The sequence below is a fragment of the Strix uralensis genome, chromosome 2 (genome assembly GCF_047716275.1).
Source record: "Strix uralensis isolate ZFMK-TIS-50842 chromosome 2, bStrUra1, whole genome shotgun sequence".
Taxonomy (NCBI): Eukaryota; Metazoa; Chordata; class Aves; order Strigiformes; family Strigidae; genus Strix; species Strix uralensis.
The window spans coordinates 49,105,068-49,130,841 of NC_133973.1; the positions used below are offsets into that span (position 1 = coordinate 49,105,068).

Genomic DNA, 25,774 nt, shown 5'->3' on the forward strand with positions numbered 1-25,774 from the left:
CAAGCCTCACGCGGAACCCGGCGGGCAGCGCCGACCCGCTCTGCCGCGGCCCGCCCAGCGCCTAACGGCGGCCCCAACCCCCGCCCCTCAGCGCGGCCCGGCTGTGGGGGGCGCGGTCGCTGGCGGGAGGCCGGGTCCCAGCGGCACGGCCGGCGGCCCGGGGGCGGGGGGTGAGGGGAGCCGGCGGCGAGCGGCCCTGCCTGCGGGGCGCGGCCCGGGGCGCCGCGGCGCAAGGGCCGCGCACGGAGCACGTTCGGTACCCGGCCCGCCGCGTGCCTGGGGCGGGCGTGGCCCCGGCCCCAGCCCCGGCTCCGTCCCTGGCCCCGGCGGCGGCGAGCGCCATGCTGGCCACCCGGTAAGGCTGCCCCCGTGCCGCTTAGCCCCTGCGGGCCGCGGCGGGGGCGGGGGGGGGGGCGGTCGGCCGAGACGCCGCTCCCCGAGGGGAGGAGGCGGCGGTTCCCCGCGGCGGTGCCGGGGCGGGCAGGGCCCTGGGCCGCCGCCCTGCCCCGGGGGGTGCGGTGCCGCGCCCCGACCCTCGCCCCGCGGCTGCCCAGCCCTCTGCGGCGAGGGGGGCTCGGCCCGTTGGCCGGCGGGGCGATGCCAGGGCGTGGCCCCCTAAAACTTGCGCAGCAGCGGCGCAGGCAGCGCGGGTCCGGGTGATGGCGCCCGGCCGTGTCAGTGCTGGCCCCTCTGGGCAGGAGGAGCGGCTGTCACCCCCCCTCAGCGCGTCTGAATGTCACCCAGCTTGGGGAGATCCTGCCGGGGCGCAGGCTGGGCCGAGCGGGGAGTCGTTTGCTGCCTGTGCCATGAGACACGAGTCCAGAAGCTGCGCCCGTTATAGGGAGTTTTCCCCATTGCCATTCATGTCCTCTCTGGGGCGTACGAGACACTGCTGGCTTCTGAGGGGTTTTTTTGTGTGTGTTCCCTTTAACTCCCTTAAGTACTCCTGGTATACCTGCAGACAGAGGAAGCTTATGTGCACATGATATATATGTGCAGGTACGTATGTGAGGGATGTATATAGAGAAACATGTGTACATGGCCCTCCTTTTCCTCTGGAGCCTGGAGACTTGCCATTTTTTTGAGGTGAAACCCCAGCCTCAGCTGAAGAAAACGAAGGGACAGGCAACCCACGTTCCTTGTCAGGAAAACGCTGTGAACTGTCGCGAGGGGTTTTCCTCCTGCTGACCCTCTGTGTATTTTTGTGTTACCATTACACAGTGGAGGAGTCACACTGGCTACTACCTGGTTGAACAGTTACTGAATTGCTCGGTGGATTACATTCTCTGAAGGGTTTTGTGGTTGTCCCTTTGGCTGAACAGCTAAAAGGATTATATCCTGCACTTTGGGCTTTTTCTGAGTTGCAGCAGTACTAAGCCATGGAGGAGAAGACCAGGCTTAGCTGAATGGGACTGTGTGGGAGGCCTTGTGATATCCTTCTTGGGGTATTCCACTGCTGTGCACACCAGCCAAGTGCAGGAGAAGTGTATGGTTAGGGTCATGGATGATTTCCTAGATGCACACAGACCCCGTCTGTGTTAGGATGTCTACAGAGTAGAAACTGGTGTTTGGTTTAAGCTGGTTGTCCCAGGGCATCTGAGTAGTCAGTGAAGAGAACAGTTACCGCCAGCAAATCCTTCTTCCTTCCTGTTTTCAGATAAGGACAGGTATCAGTTGGAGTTTCAGCTGGCATGAACGGTTGTAGCGATTGTATCTAGTTCTAAAAATGAGGCTGAAAATAAGGAGTGGTGTTTCTGAAGAAATCAGCACCATTCCAAAAATAAATCCTAAGTTATTTTGATGGCATTGGTTTTAATGACAATAAATTCATCCATTCTGCCTATAGGTTGTGCATCATGCGGAAGCTTCCTTCTGTTCTGGCTAGGACACTCACTTCTGGGACCAGTGGCTCCCCAGTACTTCCTGACATGTCTGAAGGTAAAGTAATTGGCTGTACTTTGGAAGATTTAGCAATGTTTCTCAGGAGTTTATTCTTTGAGGTGGCGGCTTTTCTTTGGATAACGAACATGCCCTTGAATGTTAGCTCATAGTGTAAGTGTTTAGGAAGTAGCAGAAAATCACTGTGTGTGTTTGGAGATTAATGGCAACAAATATGCACAATCATTGAAGTTGCAGATTTAGAGGCTTGTCCGGTTCTTTAGTCTTGGAAGAGCGTGTGATTATTTTCTGGAGGGACAACTGCTTCTCAGGTTGACTCTAGATAGAAAGTCAACATAGTACAGACAGGTATTATGGCAACTGCAGAGAATGGCCAAGAAATGGAGGAACTGAGTGGAAATAATGTTTTACAGAACTTTTAATGTCTCAGTACCATTAATTTTGTAAACTTAGAGAAATCTTTTAATCAGATCAGCAGCATTGCCTTGTGAAAATGCTCTTGTCAATAGACCTTTGTGTTGAAAGACTGTTTTAGTGCTCTAATAGTAATAAACCATAATGTTCCTGTTGCAGAAGCTTTTAAAAAAAGTTTTCTTGCATTCTAATCCTATTCTAATCGCATGTATTGAGAAAAGGGTAGAAGGAAAAGGGCTGGAGACAAGTATAAATAATTTCTTCAAGAAGTTCTGCTTGTTTCTGTAATCTTTTCCCCTTTGTTATTTGAATAGAAACCACAGGTTATCCACTAAAAGAGAAGATGAGGGTTATTCATTGTCAGAGAACTTTTTTTCATTATTGTTATTAAATAGTAATTTGGGAGGTTAAAGGAGAGAAGCAAGGATACAGAATATTGCATACTTGCAAATACTGCTCTGCCCGTTTATTTGGATATTTGATAATAATACCACCTAGAAGGGCAGTAAAAATAGTGAAGCAGTGAGGCCATCCTGGCCTTGCCTCTGATTTGTTTCCAAGGAATGCTAATATTTTTTGGACTATAACAACTGTAAATATTTGAGATTCTGTTTTGAAATTGTAACATTTAAATAATGTTATACAAACTTTTGCTGATACGTAAACTAATTTCTGTTAATTTGGATTCCATGCTTTCAGAAAACACCAAATACTTTATTCTTACTAGTTTTCCACATGCTTCCTCCCAACTTTGGGTCCCAGTTGTGAATGCCCTCATTTCTTCCATGCTTCTCCCAAAGGCTACACCAAGCAGGACTTTGGAAGTTTCCTCTGAGGTAACTCTCATCCCGCTTCCTGAAAAATACTCCAGATATTATTTCCAAAGCTAATAGTGTTTGTCAACAATACATGGTAGCACCAAGTTTGAAAAACTGTTTGGAATTACATTGCAAGCAGATACTACACAGATCCAGTAGACAAAGGAACTGGAAAGCTGGCATTGAAGGAAAGGATGAACTCAGTTGAAAATACAAAGGTACTGACTTAAATCAGGCAAGGACAGGTTGCCTTCAGTTGCTTACTAAAATTAAGGAACATATGCGTAAGTGAAACGCAAGCAGGTAGAATAACCAGGTAACTCCTTACTAGATGTTGTTTGCATTGTTTCTTTTAATTGTTACTCTAACGTGTGTTTTCCACTCCACAGGACACTTACCCATTCATGTGAATAATGGTGTGTTGTGGTAATCTGTACATATTTCAATATTTGCTATAACACTAAACTTACTCAGCTACTGTTTTCCTTACTTTAGCATTCATGAAAAATGAAATGCTATTATTCTTCTCTGTCGACTTGCTTAAAGCCTCTTTGCCTTCAGTGAATGGCTGTGATCTTATTTGTGGCAATATTGTTGTACTAGATCTCTGGCAGCACACTGTGTTTCTGGTGGCGTGCCGGGTAACTCCTTTCTAAGAGGCTTGTGGGGTACAAAATCTCTTGCGCAGCAATTCCTGCAGTACTTAGCTTCATTTTAGACATTTGAACCTGCATCTTTCACTGAACTCCAGACCAAGCTCTATACCAAAACTGGTGGTACAATACATTGTAGTGACCTACCTGAACCTGGATACAGCCTGGGGAGGCACCAGCGCAAGGGGGCACAGATCTCACTGTCGGAGATAAATGCACCGATCTTGTCCTGCTGCCCTTGTGTCCTTTGTCACAGCACAGTGCAAATAAACTCAGACCCTGCTGCTGCGGCATTAACGATCCACTGATCACAGTGTAGGGTATACTGTGAAATAAGCAACATGATAATGACAGATAAACTCCGTTTGCTGCAGTTGTTTTGCACATTTAATACATTTGCCAAATAAGAAAAGAGAAAAAGTTTATGGATTTTTATGCTAAATTACTTACTTAAATTTCTGTTGTAAGGTAACTAATATCTAGAAGAGTGATATAGTCTTCCCAAGGCAGGGAAAAAAAAACCAACTGTGCACTTAGGAGCCTGTAAAATGGACTAGATTTATCTTGGCAACATTTTAGAAACACTTTCACGCTTTGTCCCTTTTATTGTTAAAATAAAAGTTATGTGGTCTCAGCCTGGCAAATGCTTACTTGTATGCTTAAAATTGAAATCAGAAGTATTAAATGGGACTAACGGTGTATATATATTTGCAGGTTTGGACCTGAGATTTTTTTCAGAGCTCTTTACCTCAACCTTTAGAGTCGAAAAGGAAGGTGATCTTAGTTTAAACAGAGAAAAGTGCTGTTTATTCCCCCTCCATCCCAGCACAGTCTGCACATTGTGGGAAAACTGAGGTTTTGTGTTCTAGAAGCTGTAACAGTGTTTCTGCTAACACTGTATTGATCCAGTGTATGCTATGGCAGCTTCACAGGTGGAGTATGAGTAACAGGAAAGCAGTACCCATTCTGTAAACAAACCTGCTGCTTCTTTCAGACCTTCCCCCCTTCCAAAAAAAAATCAACCTTAAATTTTCAATCAGTTTCTTTCGTTGAAAATTTTTTTGTTCTTAGAATTAGTAGAACTCTTCTAATTTCAAAACATGTTTTTAGCCTAATTTCCTAAAGAATTGAGGCCTAAGCAGTCTGTTTTGTCTTTGTCCGCTTATCTTCTTGTCCCGCTCTTCTTCCAGAACCTTTTGTTGCTTGGTGTCAGCCAAAATAGACGAGCATAAATCTCGAAGAGAAACGTGTTTCCACAAGCTTTGTGAAAATTGTCTTCCAAATCAGAGGTTTGTTAGGGTCCCAGAGCTGGTGTTGGGGTCAGCCCCGGACCGTGGTGTTTGCTGGCAGGTGGCAAGTGGCTGGGATCTGTGCACTGGCTGGCTGGCAGCCAGCCCCTTGCCTGCCTCTGGGCTAACCACAGCTCATGGGCAGGCGAAACAGAAGCAGGCTGGGAGGGTAGGGATGGGAGCTGAGGGTGTTGCAGGGGAAGGAACAAGAAAGGGGAGGCTGGGGGTATTGCAGTGGTGGTGGTGTGGGGCACTTTGGTAGGAAAGCAGCAGAAACTGAAGTGACTGTATGGAGAGGAGGGAGGCAGAGCTGAGTGGATCTGGCTGAGAGAGGGGTATGTGATTTACCTAGGAAATCAGGCTCTGCTCGCTCCAGGGTTCACAGGACAGCTTGCTGATCATTGTGAATACTCTGACTGGGCATTTAGCTTGAAAAGTGCCAAGCCTGATGATGTCTAATAACCCAAAAGTTACTCAGAGTTACGATCAGCTTGTGAGTCACCAGCAGCCCTCTTTCTGTTTCACCATGAAATTTTGGATTTTTTTTGGTAGCCCTTTCTTGACGTGTCCCTAACTATTTTGTCCTAATATTTGAACGCCCTTGTATAAAAATATTTGTAAATAAGCAAGGAATCCCTACTATACAATTCTCAACTTCTGTTCTGAGCTTGAGAATTGTTGCTGCTTGTTTTTAGGTGTTTCCAAACAGCATACATTCACCAGCCTAACAGTGATGGAGCAGTTTGATAGATTTGATGGGACCTTAGCACACTTAATAGCCTCATCCGAGGAAAGAGTAGAAAACCTGCTTATGCAGATTATTCTTAAAATTTAGGAAAAACTTGTGCAGAACTAGTGTTAACTTTGATGGTGCAAACAGTGCCGGAATCAGTTTTATAGGCCTGTCTTCAGTGTCTTATCACTGTGTTCTTTGAGAGTGCTTAGAATTTAGGCTATGAAACCCTGCTGACAACAGCCAGTCTGCTGACATTACCTGCCTTCATGGGTGCAATTATTTAAATAGTACTCTTCTCATTCCCTGTCTCCCAGCTGCACTGTTCCTTTTTATGTTCTTTTATGACTTTCTGATTTGTGTTATCTCCACAGTTTGTTTGTGTTTAGGCTGAAATATTTTCACATCAAAATTCCTCAATCTGATCTCGATCCGCTCTCTCTTTCAGCTGTTAATTAGCACTGCAGGTGCTTGACTGCATTAACAAACACTCTTTGTTGGCTATACACGATAAGCTATGGAATCGTGTTACTCAACCCATTATTGTGATATGCCTACTAACAGCATCAGTAAATTTGGCCAAATTTCTGTTTCTGGGCTGCTATTTGCATGACTTTGCTTAATTTTCCTGTTCTGGGATGAGGATTGTGCCTTTTACACCAGGCAACCTCATGTTCATCACTTGCAGAGCTAAGCTTGATTTGCTTTGATTTTTTTTTTTTTTTCAGTGCGGAGCAGATTGAGGGATATAGTGGGAGCATCTACCAACTGGAGGTACAGTCTACATTAAATGTATTCTACTTTATTTGTGAAACCCAGGTAGAACTCAGCATTGTGGTAGTGGAAGTTAACAATGTTAGCTTGCTGACTGGGGAAGAAAAAAGATCCAGCTAAAAAGTAATGCAAACAAGGTTTCTGAATTGTTACTTTGTGAGTCACAAACTTCTGAGGTTTCTCTGACAGAAGATCTTAAGCACCAAAGGAACAAAATATGTGATCTTGATGCTTATTAGCTTTGAATCTAATGGAAGTTTAAGAGCTATAGAGTCTGGCTGGAAATGTTATGTTGCTGTTACTTCTTGAGTTATCTGTAGGTGGATTACCCATATGGTGGATTTATCCTGCACTGGATTCAGAGGCAGCTGAGCTGGTTCAGTGTGAAGCAGGCCATATTACAAATGGCCCGGCAGCACCTATGTCACTTTGGAAAATTGTCAGCTTGGGATCGGTGTCTCCTTAGTCAGGAGCATCTCAGGCATTTCTTTCTTTGCTGTAACTTAATTTTAGATTAATTTGCATATAATTTAAATCATTGATGGTTTGGCTTTATTCAGGTGACTTTTCTCCCCCTCTGTTACGTTGAATACGCCAGAGTTGACTATAATCCTCTACTGCTAATAGTTCTGAAAAAGGCAGTATAGCAGTCTAGGGGAATTACGTACTGCAGTTTGGTTGGTCGCATAGTTATTGTATTGATTGTTAATTTTCTATGGCTGTGTTTGCTGAGCACTTCTTTCACACTTTTTGCACTGATAGGGAAATGAAGAGAGGCTTGCATGGGTGGAGTGTCTGATGTGTCCAGGCCTTCTGACTAGGTTTATCTAAACAGGATTATAGGCACGCTAAAGAAAATGCCTGCATCTGGGAAGCTGATTTTTGCTTAGTATTTAAGCAGAAGGGGGCTTGAAATTTTTGGTAGGTCAGCTGAAAGGGCTCTAGAAATTGACTTTTATAAAGGCCTTTCCTGCAGCCCAGAATGGCTGGAGAGGAACCATGCCACATGGAAATACCATCTGAGGATTGAGATTTTAGGGGGCTCTGGTCAAGTCTGATGTTCTGTCCATTTCTTTTCCCCCACTGCTCCCCCACTGGAAGGAGAGCAGACTGAAGCCAGGATCACCACAGCAGTGTTTTTCTTAGATAGGTATGTCCCTTATGCTGTATAAAATACAGCAGAAATGGTTTGCAGAGTACTGTATGCTTCAACTACCATGAAGAAGTAAAGCCAGGGAGCCCATAGCTGGGAGTACTCGAGAATGATGGTTTTAATATGGGGAGGTTTGGAGGACATGGATCACATAGCCTTTGAGATCCTGCTTTTAAAATGGAGTGACAAAGAGTTGATACATGTGGAGACTGAACAGCCGGTGCTTTAGTTGAGTTAGGCCACAGAATGACTAAAAAGGACAAACCTAAGAGAATAGCTTGATAGGGGTCCCAAAATGGGAACTGGGGAAGCAATGATGCACGTACCTCTGGATTGCTGGGAAAGGGGAGAGATGCATGTTGGAGGAATGCCTTCGGCTGTTAATTTTGCTAAAAGGAAACTTTGGTTCATGATTTCTCTTGTAAAGGCCAGTGGTATTTTGTATTAGAAAGAAATATCTTGCATATATATTTAGTCTGGGTTTGTACTTAAATTGTAATTAAAATGATTAATCTGTTCATTGCTAATTAGAATCTAGATAGAGTTGTGGCCATTTCAGAAATCAATAATGTAATTTCTCAGAATGTTTAGAGTAGGTGTTAGTTAATACTTAGATGAAGTATTGTTACTGTATGACTAGTACTGCAGTGTGTAACAGTATTTATCTGTTGAAAAATGTTATTGCCTTGAGCCCAATACTTCCGTATATTGAAGAGTACATTCTGAAGCTGAAGTCAAGAAGAATTCTGCTGCTGACCTCAGAGGAGCCAGGATGGGACTGGTGAAAACAGGATATAGTTAAATTTTTATTCTTTGGTTTCTCTGTTCTTGTAGACAAATTTCTGATTTACTCTCTTGCTAATTTTTCTTAAACCTTTCACTGAAAGACCTTGGAAACAAATCTTTTAAAAAGCATGAAGGTACATCATTTTGGACATTGCATCTTTCCTTAGTCATCTAGTATATTCTGGTTTTTATATGCAGTGGCATAACTTCAAACACTATGTTATCTTTCTATTTTCTCTGAACTGTGCAGTAATCATGTTGCCCAGATGAGGTAAACCATATTTCATATTTAAAACAAACAAAACTAACTGAAATTTTCTGCTAGACTTTTACTCTCTTTGATCATGGATTATTCTTATTTCCCCAAAAATTATGAAACAGAAAAGAGGGAATATAAATATGTTGAAGTGTGACTGCTTTGTACTTTTCTAAAAACAAAACTCAAGCCAAAAAAGTCCTCACCTTAAATGGCTAATACCCAGAATTCATCCAAAGTCAAAGCTTAAGACAAATTTTCTTTTTGGTGAAAAGGTTCTTTCTGTTGTTTTCTTTCATATTTTTTTTTTTAAATTGGTTTTGTTAAACACAATGGCACTCATATCTCAGCAATGCAGCATGCAGTACTGAATGAATGGCACGCATCCACAAGTTTAAAATTAAGTTTGGTTACATAGTGTTTTATGTCTTCTCTTGCTCTATGAGATGGATTCATAGTTTTGCATACTTCTTGGCTTTATACCGGAACTGTTACATTTTTAACCCTTAGGTTTTTAATGCTTTGTTGTTGATTCTGGGGATGTTATGAAATACTTGCTCTATTCAGTCAGGTTACACTTTTAAGGGAACGCTGGAGAAACAGGTAAGAGAGAGTGTTGGGGAAGATTGTTATACATACCTGTACAAGGAGCCAACTTGGTAGATTGGAAAGAAGTGACAGTAAGTTGGCCCTTACTCCCTTGTGTGAGTTGCAACCTCTCTGACTTGGTGGTGCTGGAAAAGCAGCTCTGAAGGGGTAGTGCTTCCTTTTCTGTGTTGTTTCTATAGCTTTCCTGTATAGTCATAAAATGACTGGGTAGGAAGAGAGAGAGAAATATATTCATTTTCCCTTTCTTTTAGCTTGCTGATCCAGTGTATGCTGTATGAGCTAATGCTGGAGAGGGAGAACTCACCTGTGGATGATAGCATGTCTTAGCAGATTAGTTATCTTTGTTGTTAGTACTAACTGACACTGTACATCTGCTTTACTTCTTGGGAGAGATTGTAAATTGACAGTCAGTCCTTTAAAATTGGCACTGTAGGAAGAGTTGTGATACAGTAGCTATGGAAGACATGAATATGCACAGACCCTCATAGGTTAAATTACATCTGATTTGCTCTTTTCAAGGGGAACCATTTTGGTAGCATTCAGATCATCTCTGGTGCAAAGTATGTGCTTGCCACTTGTACACAAAACTATTTAAAAGTTTTCCGCAGTAGTCTTGCTTAGTATATCTCATTATGTGCATTTCACTTTCTTTTCAAGGCACGCTGTATCTTCCTATTTTTACTATTTTTTTGTTTTCATTTTGATAATTTTCAATGTGCCATCTTTTAGCTAGGGTTGCAGTTCTGTTGTCATACTCCAGACGGAGTGGGTTTTTTTTCCTTACCAGGGATCATGTGCAAGCAATGCAAGAAAGGAAAGCTCTTCATACTTTACTGGCAAAACGACAGGAAGATCTCCCTCCTAGGAGAATGAAGGATAGCTACTTGGAAGTTATTCTACCTCTAGGAAGTCAACCTGAAATAAGAGAAAAGTACTTGAATGTACACAACAGTGTAAGGTAACAAAGCAACTATGTTACACATACAGGAAAGCGTTAACTTTCATTTACTATGTATGTAGGTATTTGACTGTCCAAAAACGTATCTTACAGGTTTGGAAGGATACTTGAAGATCTTGACAGTTTAGGAGGTATGTATCTATGCCCTTGTAAAGAATGCACAAGTAGGGCAGACAAAGTGAGTTTGAGTACTGTTGAGCACTGTTTGGTATGATATAGTATGACCTCAGGGAGGGAGTCACATCAATGGGCTGTTTCAAAGGGGAGGGAAAAAAAGGAAAGATACCAAAGCTGAAAGAGAAGAAAAGATGATAAAGAACAGACAGAAGCAGAATTGCTCAGCTTCAGCTTCTTGCCTCTGCCAATTTTATAAAGGACCAACTATGAAAATAATTTACTGAGAAATGATCCTAGATTATGAATCTGCATTGAATATTAAATCAGAGAAAATTTGCAGAGTGTGCTAGTTCAAATTAAAACATATGATTTTTCTCTTTTAAAAAAAACACAAAACCCAACAGATAGTGAGGTGCAGATATTTTAATCTTCCCTTTGGGGAAAAGAGAGTATAATCTGGAAAGAACAGAATGTATCCGTTGAGAACAAATGAAAAACACTTGATATAGATCTTGGGTTCTGTCTCCAAATTGATGTTAAGGGTAAAAACAATTCAGTTGTTTCATGAGTTAACTTTCTTATTTTTTTTTCTCCTTTTCATTTATTCATGGTCTTTAAAAGTTCAAGATCCTTGACTTTTGTTTTGCAGCTAAATAACTCGTTTTACCTTAAGATGTCACCAGCTGACTTTCTTCTTCATCAAAGTTCTGTAGCTGGTTGGGACCATTTTGATGGAGGTTTTTGACAAAGAGTAGGGGCTTATTAACAGAAAGTTCTGAATAGGACAGGGGTTTTTTTGACAGGAAAGAAAGCCCTTCTGTGGGTCCAGATGGGCAAGACTGAGGAAGGCAGAGAAACAAGTGAATGCATGTCACCTGTCTATCAAGGATAAGCAAGATAGCTAGATGATTTATATTTATTTCTGGGATGTAGAAGATACTGGCTTCAGTACCTGTCCTGAATTAGAAAAGGAAACTTGAAACTATTGGCTACCCTCCATTGGTAGATGAGATGAGCCTGTTTTTCATCCTGTGCCATGTTTATTTTCCCTGGAAATCTGTGAAGATCTTAAGTTTTTCTTTTTGTAGCACAGAATGTCTTTGCCTTGTTTGTAGTCATATTGGGCTTCAGTCAGTTCCACTGGGGATGTGTCGTTTTGGGTTTATCAAGATTCTGTCTCAATAACATGGTATTCAGGATGCTGGTCAGCAGTTTTCACAGGAAAATGTACTGTTTCATATCCCTCCCGCCCCACCCCAATATATTCTATGATCTGGCAGATGTACTGCATAAAGGTCTGATCGACTTCTAGTTTTTTGTCTTTGGCAATAAGATTCAGATAAATCCCATTCAGACTCTTACTAATCATATTGATGTCATGAGTTGATAGGCATAACAGTTTTTAGAATTGTGACCAGTAATTTTAGGGAAAAAAAAATGTTAGATTACCTGGAAGGACAGAATTTGTCCTTCTCTCTTATCTCATTAAGTACAAACAGATACTCTTGACTATGTAAATCTGTGTTGAGGGAAAATCACATGAATACTAGAAAAAAAAAAATCTTTGCACGCTTGTATTATTCTAAGGAGTATGTTTACTTGGATGTGCGCTTATGAGCACAGCTAATCAATTTAACTAGTGGTTTGGCTAGTAGTAATTACAGTATGATGAGTACATCTGACTATGTTTTCATGACTGTAAGGCACAGTTTAATCTGCAGCTCTTTAAAGGTGAATTTGAAAATAAGTCCTCAGATAGCACATATCCTTGGACAACCTGCATGAAATCAAAATAGAGGGTTGGAAGGATCTGAGACAGTGGGCTGCAGGGATAGAGGGAAGAGATTACATGGGATTGGAAGTGGAGTGATGGATTGATTTAAAGTTCTCAGCTAAATTTCTCTGTGTGGTATGTAAATATGCAGATAACTGAGACAGCTGCTGAATTACTGGGTTTTTTTATAGCAATCCTGTGAGTTACATACATGAAAATGTGGAAGTCCTGTGCACTCTTACAGTATGATACTTCAGTTTGTGTTTTGCAGGTACTTCTCATGCTTCACAAAGATGTCTTTGATCTGCTCCACTGAGGTTTCTGTTAAAGAGCTCACTCCATTTTTGGTCTCTCCACAGTTCTTATTTGCTACACTCACACCAAGCAGGAAATGCAGCCAAGGTCTCCCTTATCAATAGTTACAGCTCTGGTGGATAAAATCAGTAAGTGACAATTTTGTCAGTAGAAATGGTTTCATCTGTTTGCCTTACCCTTTCAGCAACTACTGCCTTTCCGTGGTTGTTACTGAGGATAATTTCTTCACTCTCCTGTTTAGTTTACTTCATCTTGTTTTGGCTTTGAACTCTGAGCACTGTGGCTTTTGTTGAAGGGAGGAGGGAGGAGGGTTTTGTGGATGCTTTTCAGCATTTCATATTTCCCTTCCCTTCAAAATACAATTTTCATGCTTCCTGCACTTCTGTGTTTGGTTTTATTTTGGCAAGTGAGTTTCCTTAGTTTCATTATTGAACAGTGTTTGTTCTGGTGGGGTTGGACCTTGCTTGTGTCGCATGTTCTGCTGAACACCTCTGTGGGTCTGCCATCCGTCTGCCTCCTGTGTGCCTACTTCCTCCTCCTGTTCTGGTTTTAGGAGTCTGAAAAGGCAGAAATGGCAGGCTAGCAGTGTGGTCCCTTGCAACAAGTGTCTCTTCCGGGTTGTCTTTGTGTGTGTTGCCACTTGCAGAACATAAAAAGGTCTTAGAGTGTCTGGTCTTTCTAATATTAGATGTGAGTGATCTGTCTCCAGTAACCTCTAATGTTTGTCCTGTAGATTTGTGCAAGAAGATTATATATCCAGACTGTGACATCAAATTCACAGGCAATGTTTCTTGGGTTGGGAGGACCTCAATGGAAGTGAAGATGCACATGCTGCAGGTTAGTTCCTGTGACTTCTCTCCATCTTATGACAGACATGAGGTGCTTCAAGGGAAATTCTGGATGATGGCATTAGCAATCTAAATTATATTTTCTAGAATAACTGTTTTTGAAGGACCTGAGACAGCCCTAGTGTTTCAAGACCAAAGTGACTTCCAGTAGTCTAGGTGCGGCAAGATCTTGCAAATCTTTCTTAAGACATTCATTTTTCTTAACCAGCATTTTGTAATTAAATTGCAACACAGTATTCCCTACAGAAAAAAATTGGTGGCTGTGCTCTGCATGTTCTTAAATAAATTTCTCCCTGCTTTTGAAAAACTTTATTTTCCTTATACCTTTTCATTTTATAGATTTATAAATTTTAATGTTGATATTCAGATTCAGTATTAAATTGTATCTCTTGTGTTCAACTTATCTACTGTGTAGCACAATTTTTGTAATAAGTTATTAAATAGTAAATAATAGAAAGTAAGTGAAGGGTGTAACTAGGTTACACTGTTCAGGAAGCAGAAGGAATATTAATAATTTAAAAATTCTTAACATTTCTATTGAATATTTACTGTCAAATGATTAGTTAACTGAAATGTCAATTTAATTATTTAGACTAACAAAGATATGCTATAAACACTTAAGTGGTGTTAGTGGCTATAATTCAGATAAACAGGTAAATCTCTGTTTATTCAGTTGGTCTCCTTAAGTAAAGTCTCTGATGTAGAAAATAACGTTACACCTTTACTGTCAGAACTCCTCACGGTGCTGGCATTTGTGGCAATTTGGTATTGACAAAAAAATGTTTTGACATTTCTCAGAATAAAGGGTAACTCGGTCCTTTTACAATGCCGGTGTTGATTTCCTCCCCTCCCAGCTGAAGGTAGTAGTTAATAAGCATTCCCTGTTTAATGTTTACATTGCAGAATTCCTGAAACTAGAGTTTTAATTTGTGTTATTTCCTTCTGTTCGACCTGTCGTGAGAGATCTTGTAAGGGATGACAGAACGTGAAAATAAACAACATTAACAGTGTGCTGGCATAGTTGATGTCAGCTGAATAGCTTGCTAAGCACATTTACAATTTTAGAGTTTAGAAATATAATTGTTTCCTGTCTCTCTTAGCTACATGATGGTGATTACAGCCCTGTGTTAGATGCAACCTTTGTCATGGTGGCCCGGGATCCAGAGAATAAACGGTAATTTGTAGGACAGAAAAATAGTTTTCAGACTCCTGCTGTGGTGAAAATAGCAAACATGTCAGCTTGCCATGTATGTGTATAGGCCATACAGTGTAGGTGATAAATAAATCACATAGTCAATGTTTTCTGCTGGCAAGTGTTACTTTCCTGCAGCAAGCTTCAGAGCATTGCTTTCAGCAGTGAGATGACACCAGGAATTGTTGTTACTCTTGGGATCTGACCCTTTTCTTGAACAGATTTTCCTTGTGCCTGAATAACTGGTCTGATGAACGCAGAAGTGAATGAGTCTGCTAGAAACCCACCTGCATTCTAGTAGTTGTTAGAATTAATTGCCTTCTTGCCATAAAAATGGAAAAGATTGAGTTTCAATGGTTAAATAGACTTTGAGTGAATAGTGCTGTTAATTCCCTAATAGATACATGATAGGTGTCATCAGAATAATTCAGCCTAAAACTTGCTTATGTAAGTAACATGGAACTGGTAAGTATTCCCACAGAACTTAAAAAAAACCCAGCAAATTTTCTTATTTTTCTGGTTTACTCTCTCTGTAATTCCTTAGTCATTAAACTAACAGGCTGCTCAGTTTCAGTTTTGGTTTATGATTCCAGCACCAGAAAAATTGGTTGTATTTCTTACCTCTTTCTTGTATAGCCTGCAAAAGTAATAAACAATTTTCTGTTTCTAACTAATTTAAATAATTGCCTGTATTTAATGAAGAGGGATATGTTTAATGAAGGGGTTTTGCTTGGCATAATTATTTAGTCCTGATAATGTTAGTTATTAGGTTGGTTTCCTTCAGATTTATGAGATCTTTTTATAGCTCATTAACATACTATACATTTAAAAAAACCAAACTTATATTTATGGTTCTCATTTTAAGGACTTATTTTGCAAAAGAATTACATAAAATCTGATGTAATTATACACTAGCAGATTGACTGAGGACAAACCTACATGGACTTGTGCAGATAGATACAAGCTTCAGAGGCTGTTCTTCAAGCCAGCTGGCCACAAGCCAGCTGTGTTTTGGAAGCATTCTGTCCATATAAGGAGGGCGTTTATTCTATGTGAGGTAAAAACCTTTCAGAGGGCTACAGGGTATGTTAGATTGGTTATAGTGCCACAGAAACGTGGTTGTGTGCCTTTTGGACCATTGCAGGCTTGCATCTCAGCAGCCTGGGGCTTGGACAGGAAAGCCAATGTAGTTGTGTCCTGAGCTGAGGAGAGGGAGAATGAGCTCCGTGATGGAGAAGGAGCTGGTGTATCTCCAAAATCCAGAGGTTTAGCAAACCAGTAAAGAGCAGTTTGTTCCAAGTGAAAAGATCCTCTCTGCATGTCTCTTGTCACCAGGCTGAGTAAAGACTTGGGGTAGAGGTGAACTGTTCAGCAGATATTTGTGTGTGCGTATGTGTATATATATTGTTCTGAGTATTTGTATAAATGTTGAAAATGGAAAAATAGTAATTAGAAATTATGGGGAAGAGTGGCTCTTGAAAATAAGTATTTGCCTTTCTTTGTGAAAAGAAATAATTAAATGTTATATAATGAGGTTAGAGTAAACTTATTTGTGCAGTAAAATAAACATACAAGTTTGTGCTCAAGGCAGCCTCATATCATCTTCTTTGATAAGTGGTACACGTGGTAAACAGCTTCTGGCTGTTGATAAGGCTGTCATGGGAACATGTAGATATAAGAACGCTTGCTGGCTCCGGCACTGTGCTCTTTCTATTCCAGGAGGAATGATACCATTCAAGTTTTGTGTATCTATTTTAGACTATCCTAGATCATCACATCTTCATTTGCTGAGTTTCTAAACAGCTTTCTGCTTGAATAATCTTCATTATAATCTATGGATACAGTTTTACCTCTTTAAGAAGCATAGATTCATCACTTATCACTTACTCTTTCTTAATTATACTAGATAGTGGTTGGATTACTTCAACTGCCTCTTCAGAGTTAAAATTAATGTGTTATTCTGTTGGCAGATGTATTTATTTCTATGATATAACCTGAAGTTTGTATTTTCATCTTGTATTGTCTATGTAAGCAAAAATGGAAGACTGTTATAACGTATTTACAGGACAAATTCTTGTAAAGTTTGTAACTTAAAAAAAAATTCCTGTCCATAGGCCAGCGTTTGTTAATCCACTTGTTCCTGAGAGCCCTGAGGAGGAAGAAATCTTCAAGCAAGGAGAATGTATGTCATATTTCCTGGTAGTATGCACATCTGCCTCAGGTTCAACTTAATAGCTGGAAGGAAGTAAAATTCAGAAGTTCTACTACTTACAAATGCTCCTAATTTGTTTAAGATCAGATTTTTGTTCTGTCACGTGTTGTCAGTAGCCTAAGAGAGTTTAAAAGCCTCTTACGTTCTTGGAAACTCTTTGGCTAAAGAGACAGACAAGGGCATTCCTGATGTGCTCTGCACCTCCACTAGACCCCTCTGTTTTCAGGATGCACACTCCACCTCAGATCTGAGTGCAGGGCAGGCTTTCCTAGTGCTCTGAGTGATTGATTGCCCACATGGTGGGTCTACTAGGTGCATCATAGCTCCTTACCTGTCTGGGGACCCATGTTCCTTTTGGAAGGAAACTCCAAAAGAAAGGGGGAGAGCCAGGGAAGGAGTGTGTAGTTCCATCTTCTTTTGTTTCAAGCTGGAATTTTAAATCAGGGAATTAGAGAAACATTAAAAACTGAATAAACTGAACAGAAGACCTTTTAAGCTAAAATTTCCATCAATGTGGCCTGTGGTGATAAGCTCTATCATAAATTTACATTCTTGTACCATGGGCAAAACCTGAAGAGGATTGTTTGTTCTGTAGGGTTTCTTGTTTGATACGTTTTTCTGTACTTTGAGGGGAGTACTTAAGTTTTCTGTAGGAGTGGTGGGTGGGTGTCATAGAATATATATAAAAGGTCTTCATCACATTGGTGAGGTAACAGTGAACTTCTGCCTTATTTTTTCTTTGCAGTCAATTCTAAAAGCCAAACTTCTGTTTGAATTTACGGGACTGTGAAGTTACAGCCTTTAACTTACAGGGGGAAAAAGAAAAAAGGAAAGAGACAGCTCATTCCAGGTTAAAATCTTCAGAGCAAAGCCAAATTTTTTTTCCTTTTTCTTTGAACTGTAATACAATTTTTTTGTGTGTGCGTTTAGTGAACAAGCTGAAGAGGATTGATTTCAGCACTGCTTCCTTACTGAAAATGGCTCCCACTGCAGAAGAAAGGAAAATTATTCATGACATATTCCTTAATACATTGGACACAAGGCAAGAAGGGGAGGTGGGGTGGGGTGGGGTGGAGGAGGACTGAAGTCTTATGAAAGAGAAAAGTAATGTGCCTTTTGAGTGGGTGTTAGTAAGAGGGTAGTATGGAATAAACACACGCATTTTTTTTCCCATTTAACTGTTTAAATTCTGTGGCATTTTATTTGAAACACAGGTACAAACTTTAATATGATGTCTGCATCTCTTACAAGAGTCTGTTGTTAAAGAGTGTTAGCTGTGCCAAGATGGCGAAAGTGGTAGTGTAAGCACAAAGAGCTTCTCAGCAAGCTGTTAGGAATAATCTTGAGGAAAAAAGGTTAATGATGTTTAACCAAGTAAGGGAATGGAATGGTTTTGCAGCCATGTGACTTGCATAATCAAAGAGTTTTCTGCCATGATATCTAGAAAAAACCCTGTGAGGGCAGGAATTGGCCATATTTTGACTGGGTAACCTTGCAACGTGTTTTAAATATAATACCTGACAACATTATTTGAGGGGGACTGTTGTTGGCATACTTCTCTTATACTTGAGCTTTGTGTGAAATCGTCCAGTGCCAGTGGTGATAGAACAGTGTCTAATAACATTAGTGCAATGTTGTATTTGTGGATAATTTATAATTTCTATAATTTACTAACATTAAACAATTGTTATTTTCGAAACTGTTTACCAAAGTGAGACATGCTTTCCCTTAAAATTAGCAGGTGTATTTTGTATGCATTCTGTCTGGATTTGAAAACCTCGAACCATCTGGATGTTTGATGTTGAGTTACTCTGTTAGTTCACTGTGTGCTTTTAATTCATATTATGAGTCAAAAAACAGAATAAGGCTTTTCTGACAAAGTGTGAACTCTGTGGTTGTGATTCATCTTTTCTTTCATGTACCTTTCTCAAGCTCGTTCATTCACGTAAGGTTAAACATTAGCAGAAGTTTTTGAAAGAGCAGGAGTATAGGCTTATTGCAGTAACAAATCAAAGTATCCCTTTAGATAAGGCTTCAAGGTCAGTTGGAACAGTGTTTAGTGATAGCATTTCTGGGTTTTGGGGGGTTTTTTGGTGGTGTGGTTTTTTTTTGTTTGGTTGGTTTTTTTTTTAGTGTATGTCTGCATTTGCTGTTTGTGCATTTTTTACTTGCTGAATTCTGCTAATGTGGGCTATAAAGTTTATTGTCTCTTCCAAAGGACAGTAAGTTTCCGGAGTCGTAAATTACCACCCAATTCAGTGTGGATGGAAGATGCAAAGCTAAAAGGCCTACAGATTTGCCATCCTCAGGTATTTTGAAAAATATTAATGAATTACAGAAACAGTTACTTATGATTTGTCTTGTAAGACTAGTCAAGCCATTATTTTGTTTCTGTTCTGCAGTCCTTGCAATTTATTTTGATCTTAGTTTCTTTTGCCATTTTTCTATTATCTGTATGGATTGCCACTGCAAATAGAAGATTTTTACTTTGTTTTCTTACCAGACTATTCATTTTCTATAAAGAAATTACTTTGCAGAGTGTTTAAGTTGGGCTTCTAGTTGCTGAAAAAATTCTGAGTTTTTATTGTATGTTGTCAGATGAGTTGGATGAGATCCTATTAAGTTGCCTCAACCATTTGGATTTTTGCATATATATTTCAGTAGTGCTTTTTATACGTTCAGATGCTGGGAGTTCTGTTAAATACTGTGAACTGAAGTTCAGACTTCAACACAATGCTTTGAAAAGAATATATGTAATACAGCAGTTTGATTTTTTTGTTTCTACATACAGGAACGGAACATCTTCAATAGAATCTTTGGGGGTTTTCTCATGAGAAAGGCATTTGAACTGGGATGGGCAACTGCTTGCAGCTATGGGTGAGTTGTAGGCCTACAACATTTATATAATCCAGAGCCCTGTGCACATGTATGTAGGTTGGGAAGCCAAGCTAACCAACCTAATGAGTAGAAAAGACCTAGCTATCTAGTAGGATCTTGCACTATTAGTGCACAGCACTGTTTTACTTGGAGCATCTGTTTGTATTTATGAAGAGATTTGCATCTTGCTCCTTGGAGCTTGGTTTTTAAGCATTGCATGTCAAGATAGAAAATAGATCCTTTTTCTGTTTTCTTTAATCTTACCAAGCTATTGAGATTGACTTTTGAAGATATGTTTTCTTTCTAAACATATAAAATAGACATTCTATCAAATAAATATTACATCTTTTCATTCCATACACAAGAGGAGTGGTTTCTGAACTTCTAGTAACTGCTTGTGCTTAAAAAGTGTGACTGAGGTCATCACCCAACAAAGATCTATGCATAGGTTTAATGGAGCATGCATAGCCTGATAGAAAGTGTTTTATTTCAGTGCTTGGAAAATTGAGGCCTAAGCAATGATGGCATGAAGATTGCCTAGCAAGTGTAAGTCATAAGATACAGTAATGATGCAATAATGTATCTTTAGAGAGTGTGTATTTTTTGCATGAGAGGTTTCATTAAAATGCTGACAATGAAATATTTTAAATTTCTCCAAACATCCTCATTATTCTTGAGAAGAAATTTCTCTTTTTCTTGCTCAGGAGTTCCAGACCTTTTATTGTATCTGTTGACGATATCATGTTTCAGAGGCCAGTTGAAGTTGGATCCTTATTACTGCTTTCTGGACAGGTAGGAGAAAAACTTTTCTGTAGTGACTTTTAATCACTGATAATGATCGGTGCATTATGAGAGTGTGTGACTTTTACCGTAAAACAGTGTAAGGAAGTCTGTTACAGTTTTTCAGTGCCAGTGATAAATTACAAACTATAACTCTTATCTTAACTTTGCAGGTCTGTTACACAGAAAAAAACTACATCCAGGTTCGAGTACACAGTGAGGTTTATGATGCAGATACCAGGGAGCACCAGACAACAAATATCTTCCATTTTACATTTATATCAGAAAATGAGATCCCACAGGTTGTCCCCAAAACTTACGGAGGCAAGTATCCAATTAATGCATTGTCATCATAACTCTGTGGACAAAATGGCTTGCTTTCTGTTTGAACATTGGTCATTTTAGTAGGTGGACTGTTGGCATTTGAATAATTTAACAGGATTTCCTGGCAAGCCACATTTATTTTATGCTTTGATGACAGTGTGGATTGCTTCGTAATCTTGCCATTCTGTGTAGTTGCTGTAGTACTGATACTGAGTTACTAATGTGATTCTCTCTTTTCTCCACCTTATTTCAGAGTCCATGTTGTATTTAGATGGGAAACGACACTTTGCTGCAATCATGAAAGACATTTGACGTGCTGAAGGCTGCATCAGCAGTGTAGCAGCATGCTGTCTTGGAAAGAGTTGTCACCAGAGATGGCTAACAGACAGGTGCTTGCAATACTAAAAAAACCCACCCCAAAACAAAACCCCAAACCCCACAACAAACTCCACCTTTTTAGTGCTATTTATGTATTTGCATATATTTGGATTTTTTATTCTCTGCTACTAGGGATTGCTGAAAGCCACTTTTACATGCTGATGCTAGGAAAAAAGGCTGAAAAAATACAATCTTAAGCTTTAGATAGCTTCTCTGTCTGCTTTGAGAGATCTCATTGCAACCTTTGCTTGTCACCATCTGCCTTCTTTCTCTTAGTAGCTCTCTTTTGTGTTTCCCTGTTAAGGGATAGAAGTTCTGTCAGAAGAATGTGTGCAATAAGTAGATACACACAGATGAATTCATTTGACCTACATTTTTGTGTAAATTAGGTTTAGGGTCTTTTTTTTAACAAGGACGTGCATCTGGGCAGCAGCATAAACTTGGAAGTTACTAGTGTGTGCACAATGTAAAGCAGGTGTTTCCCATCAGCTGGGATTTCATAAGTTTGTTGCAGCTCCTCTTTTGGATAGTTTGACGTTCCCATGGGAGGGAACTGATTTTTGCAGTGAAATGAGGTGGCCAGATGGTCTCTTCTGGCATTCTGTTTGCATACAGCTGGTCCTTGCCAGCCTCTTCTAACTTTTTTTTTTTTTTTGATGTAACTGTAAGTGAGTTCCTTAATGAATTGTTTCTCATGGTCTGTAGAATGGAGATCTGATTGGTGAGATTGGGTGGGACTGGGAAATGGCACTGCAGAGCAGAGCGTTTTGGTTTGTTAGGGACTGGGAGCAGGAAAGGTAAAATGCTGCTAAAATGGTAATGGTTATGTTTGATGCTGGAGTTAGGGGTCCAGAGAATCTGTGTTGGCCAGCAAACAAGTCAGCGGCTGAATGGTGGGGGGATTTTTATCGCACTGACTTTTTATCATACAGCTAGAGGACAGCCTCCTCAGCTGAATTATTAGTCTGGTTCCATGGCAGACTGTAATGAAACATGAATATTGCACAGCTTTATAGGTTGTCAAGTTTACCTGTGAAGGACAGAGTAGTTCCCCACCACAGAGGGGACACCATGGTGGACATAACTATGGCAAATAAGTAACAGGAAGAAAGTACTTGATACTGAAGTGCTTCTGATGTGGTGGATAAAGTTTTAATAATCTCCAGTATCTGGCAGATAAAGCCCAACATCCTGAAATTAGGAAGGTGAGTGGATGGGAGGCGTCAACTTTTAGCAGTGAGGATGATTAGTCCAAGCACAAAATTGGACCTGTGATACCTTCAAATCAAGACTGATACCCTGTCTGATCAAGACACCCAAAGAGTAGTAGTTGGGCTCAATGGTAGGTTAAATGGATGAAATATGATGTCTTATAATACATGAGAATAGATTCTGGCTTCCTTGCTAGGTTTAAAATCTTTTGAAATCAGGAAGCAGCAAGTAGAATTCATGTGAATCAGCACAGGTGCATGAAACAGGTTGATAAAATAAAGCAACCTGTGGAAATTTTACTTCTGCGAAGGAAAGTTTGAGACATTCACAGTTAGGACCAGCTTCCTTTGGTGCTAGGATAGCACGAAGGTCACGACTCCTAACAGCTGATTGCTATTCATGTCAGGACGGTGAGCACTGTAATAACCAGCGTGTTATACATCAGCCTTTGCTTTCTAAGATTTGGCTACCTTTATCTGTAAGTTAGATAGTTTTCCAGTAGAGGCACAAGGGTGTTGCCTGATCCGGATCAGGTGAATGCATTGCAGTGATAGTAAGCTCTTGGTTCCTTATGTAGAGTTTCTCTCTTTAGCCACGCTCCAGTGCTGATGCAGTATCTATATGATGATATAATCTTTTTCTTTAATGATTATGACACTGTGGATATATATTTTACTTTCTGTTTTTCTTCTTTTTAAAACTCTTTGGAATCTGAATATACTTGACTGACCACACAAATAAAGGAACTGAAATTCTATCCCAGCTTTTTCCCCTGTTGCTGCATTGGTCACTGTTGGCTGTTAAAAAATAAGTAGGAAGGCAGGAAGTGGAGGGATCTATTTCAGAACTATGTGTTACTTCTGATTATCTGCAGATTTTTACCGTTGACCCAGTGGTCCTACCTGGGTCACTTTTGTGTAACATTTTTAAGTTAAGGGGGTACCAAGTTCTTTCTCTACTGCCTTTTCCGCTGTATTTGAAGATGAATTTATCATAATTTCTAAATTCAACCTTCAGGAAGGGATTGGAGAGGAGAAAAAGAGGTTAATAGAGTAGGGATCAAGGTGTGACATCAGAACCTCTGGACACAGTGAAGAAAATGAATCCTGCAAATGAAGATGCTTAGAAGAATTAGTGTGCTGTTGAAGTTCATGATAACTTAATCACGTACCACAATCACAGTAGTTATAGCAATGTATGTACAGTCATACAGAATGTGTGTGTGTATATATATATACATATGTAAAAGATATAAAATATATACAGTAATAAACAGAAAGACATAGAATATGTGCTCACATATTTTCTGCTCTGAGAAAGTCACTCCAAATTGTTACCCTCTCTGATAATAGGCTAAATGTATCTTTGTTCAAGGGTATTATTTATGCACATCGCTGTATACCTTTGTGTGTGATAAAATGGTTCTCAGATCTCACATTCAGAATTAAAGTATTTTAACATACCAATTAACATTGAGTTTACATTGCAACTCAGTGACCATCCGTCACTACTGTAAGTGACTAACCATTACCACACAAGCCTAAAGGTATTAGTAGAAAATCTGTTTATTTATAGTGAACCTATCTATGTAATTGGCTGTGGCTCTGTAGTGGGAAGTGAATGTTTCTGTGCCCATTGTGTCTTGGAATACAGTGAGGAGGAGGGGGAATCCTGTGGTAGCTGGATTGCCTCCCCTAACCCTCTCACTTAATGGTGATATAAAAGGAGATTTCTGTGGGACTGGTTGAGCTCAGTGCCTGGAAAAGCACTTTGGTTTAAACGGTTTTATTTTTCTGAGTTTAAAAAAATACTTAAAATTACTTTACTCAGACTTACTGTAACAGCTTCTGGTAGCCCTCCTTCAAATGCGCACGATTCCTTTGCAGCTGTGTCATGGTGTACAATGTTCTGGGAAGAAGCTTGCTGGAGCTGGTGCAGCATGGGCCACTGAGCAAGGGTTTTAGTTCAGAAATGCTCTAAACTTACTGCGTGCTTAATTGGTTTTACTGCAGGTTCAGTCGAGCCTTTGTCTGGTGACAGACCTGTTTGATTGTTGATCCTCCTCTGAATGCATTTTTAACTAGGTGTGGGAGAGATGATTTCTTCACGGGCGAGGCAGTAGCTAACAGGAAGATAAAAGGGTAAATATGCAGATTTCTTGAAAGAGAAACTGGGGGGTGCCTTTTGTGGGAGGTGTAGCTGGATGACAATACCTGCACAGAAAATATACTGGAGCGCTTTCCCTGACAGCAGGGGATCCTCATCCCTGCAGGGCTTCAGTCCACGAGGCTGGAGGCACTTCTGGGCATTGGCTGCTCCCTACTCTCTTATCTTTTGTTAAATAGCAGAAATGGGAGATTTCTGGAGGAGGGGAGTGTGGCTCTGGGGACTGGTACTTGGGACACTCAGAAAGGACAGTGGTACGGGTTCTGGTCCCTGCTCACAGCATCGCTTCTTTATCTGGTAACTGTTCAGCAGAAAATTCAGGTGTGGTCCTGCAGCAGGGACCAGTCACCCAGGCCCTCTGAGTCCAGCTGGTGGGGTGCCTGTAAGGGGGTGACTTCCAGAATTAAGTGTTGCTAAAAGTGAGTTTCTTCTTACAGGCTTTGCAAGTAGGCTAGTGCAGGGCTCTGCACCACAGGAGAGGCGGGGCTGGCTGCTGGGGAGGCAGAACTCGCTTAGAGCATCTGCAGGCAGTGGGGCAGCACGGGTGGGTGGTGTTCAGTGAGGTAAACTTGCTGGAGTACCCGTCCCAAAGGGGGGTGGGTCACAAAAGTTCCTACCCCAGCTAGATCTGTCCTGCTTGGAGAGGTGGCTTTCAGCTGCAGAGCTCAGCACCCTATCAAGTTTCTCTTTTAACAGCTGAGAGAGCAGTCAAGGCATGTGAGAGGCTTGCCTGAAACAGCAGTGGAAGTTGAAGACAGTGTCTCATTACTGGTTACTGCTTTGCAGAGCTCTTTGCTTTTTCCATGGAAAAGTTAAATTCACGATAGCAGCTCTGTGCACCTGCGTTTCATGCACTTCCAAGAGAGACCTATGAATACATCTCAGGGTTTGGGAAGCAGAGTTGTGTGAGAATTCTTCCACTATTTCAAACATCAGGTGAAGAGTGCTGGAAGAACAGACCACTCTGTTGTTTGTTCAGTTACTCTTTTGTGAGAGGCCATTGCAGGTGACACTGCCTGGTCTATCAGAATTCATTTGAGGTTCCCATGATGTAAGTCAGCATTTTCAAACCAGCGGCTGGAAATCAGGTTCTTAGACTCAACTCTCTGCGCCAACATTTGAAAGGGTCATGACAGGCTCGAGAGTTGGGCCTGTGCAAACCTCGATGAAGTTCAACAAGGCCAAGTGCAAGATCCTGAACGTGAGTTGGGGCAATCCCAAGCACAAATACAGGCTG

General features: G+C 40.7%; 1 protein-coding gene across 5 annotated transcripts; it reads left to right on the forward strand.

Moving 5' to 3' along the window:
- The first annotated feature begins 181 nt into the window (after positions 1 to 181).
- ACOT9 (acyl-CoA thioesterase 9) lies at positions 182 to 23,841 on the forward strand. Of its 5 annotated transcripts, XM_074858627.1 has the most exons (16): positions 182 to 355; positions 1,847 to 1,938; positions 3,521 to 3,547; positions 6,535 to 6,580; positions 10,172 to 10,342; positions 10,436 to 10,473; positions 12,593 to 12,676; positions 13,282 to 13,385; positions 14,497 to 14,570; positions 16,703 to 16,770; positions 17,731 to 17,842; positions 19,019 to 19,109; positions 19,592 to 19,677; positions 20,382 to 20,469; positions 20,631 to 20,781; positions 21,035 to 23,841. In XM_074858627.1, exons 1-16 carry the CDS (start codon positions 342 to 344, stop codon positions 21,091 to 21,093), a joined length of 1,305 nt encoding a protein of 434 aa, XP_074714728.1. In that variant the 5' UTR covers positions 182 to 341; the 3' UTR covers positions 21,094 to 23,841. The 5 variants fall into 5 exon arrangements, with proteins under 5 accessions (XP_074714728.1, XP_074714729.1, XP_074714731.1 ...); XM_074858628.1 differs by lacking the exon at positions 3,521 to 3,547; XM_074858630.1 differs by lacking the exons at positions 182 to 355; positions 3,521 to 3,547 and adding an exon at positions 4,975 to 5,073.
- The last annotated feature ends 1,933 nt before the right edge of the window (positions 23,842 to 25,774 follow it).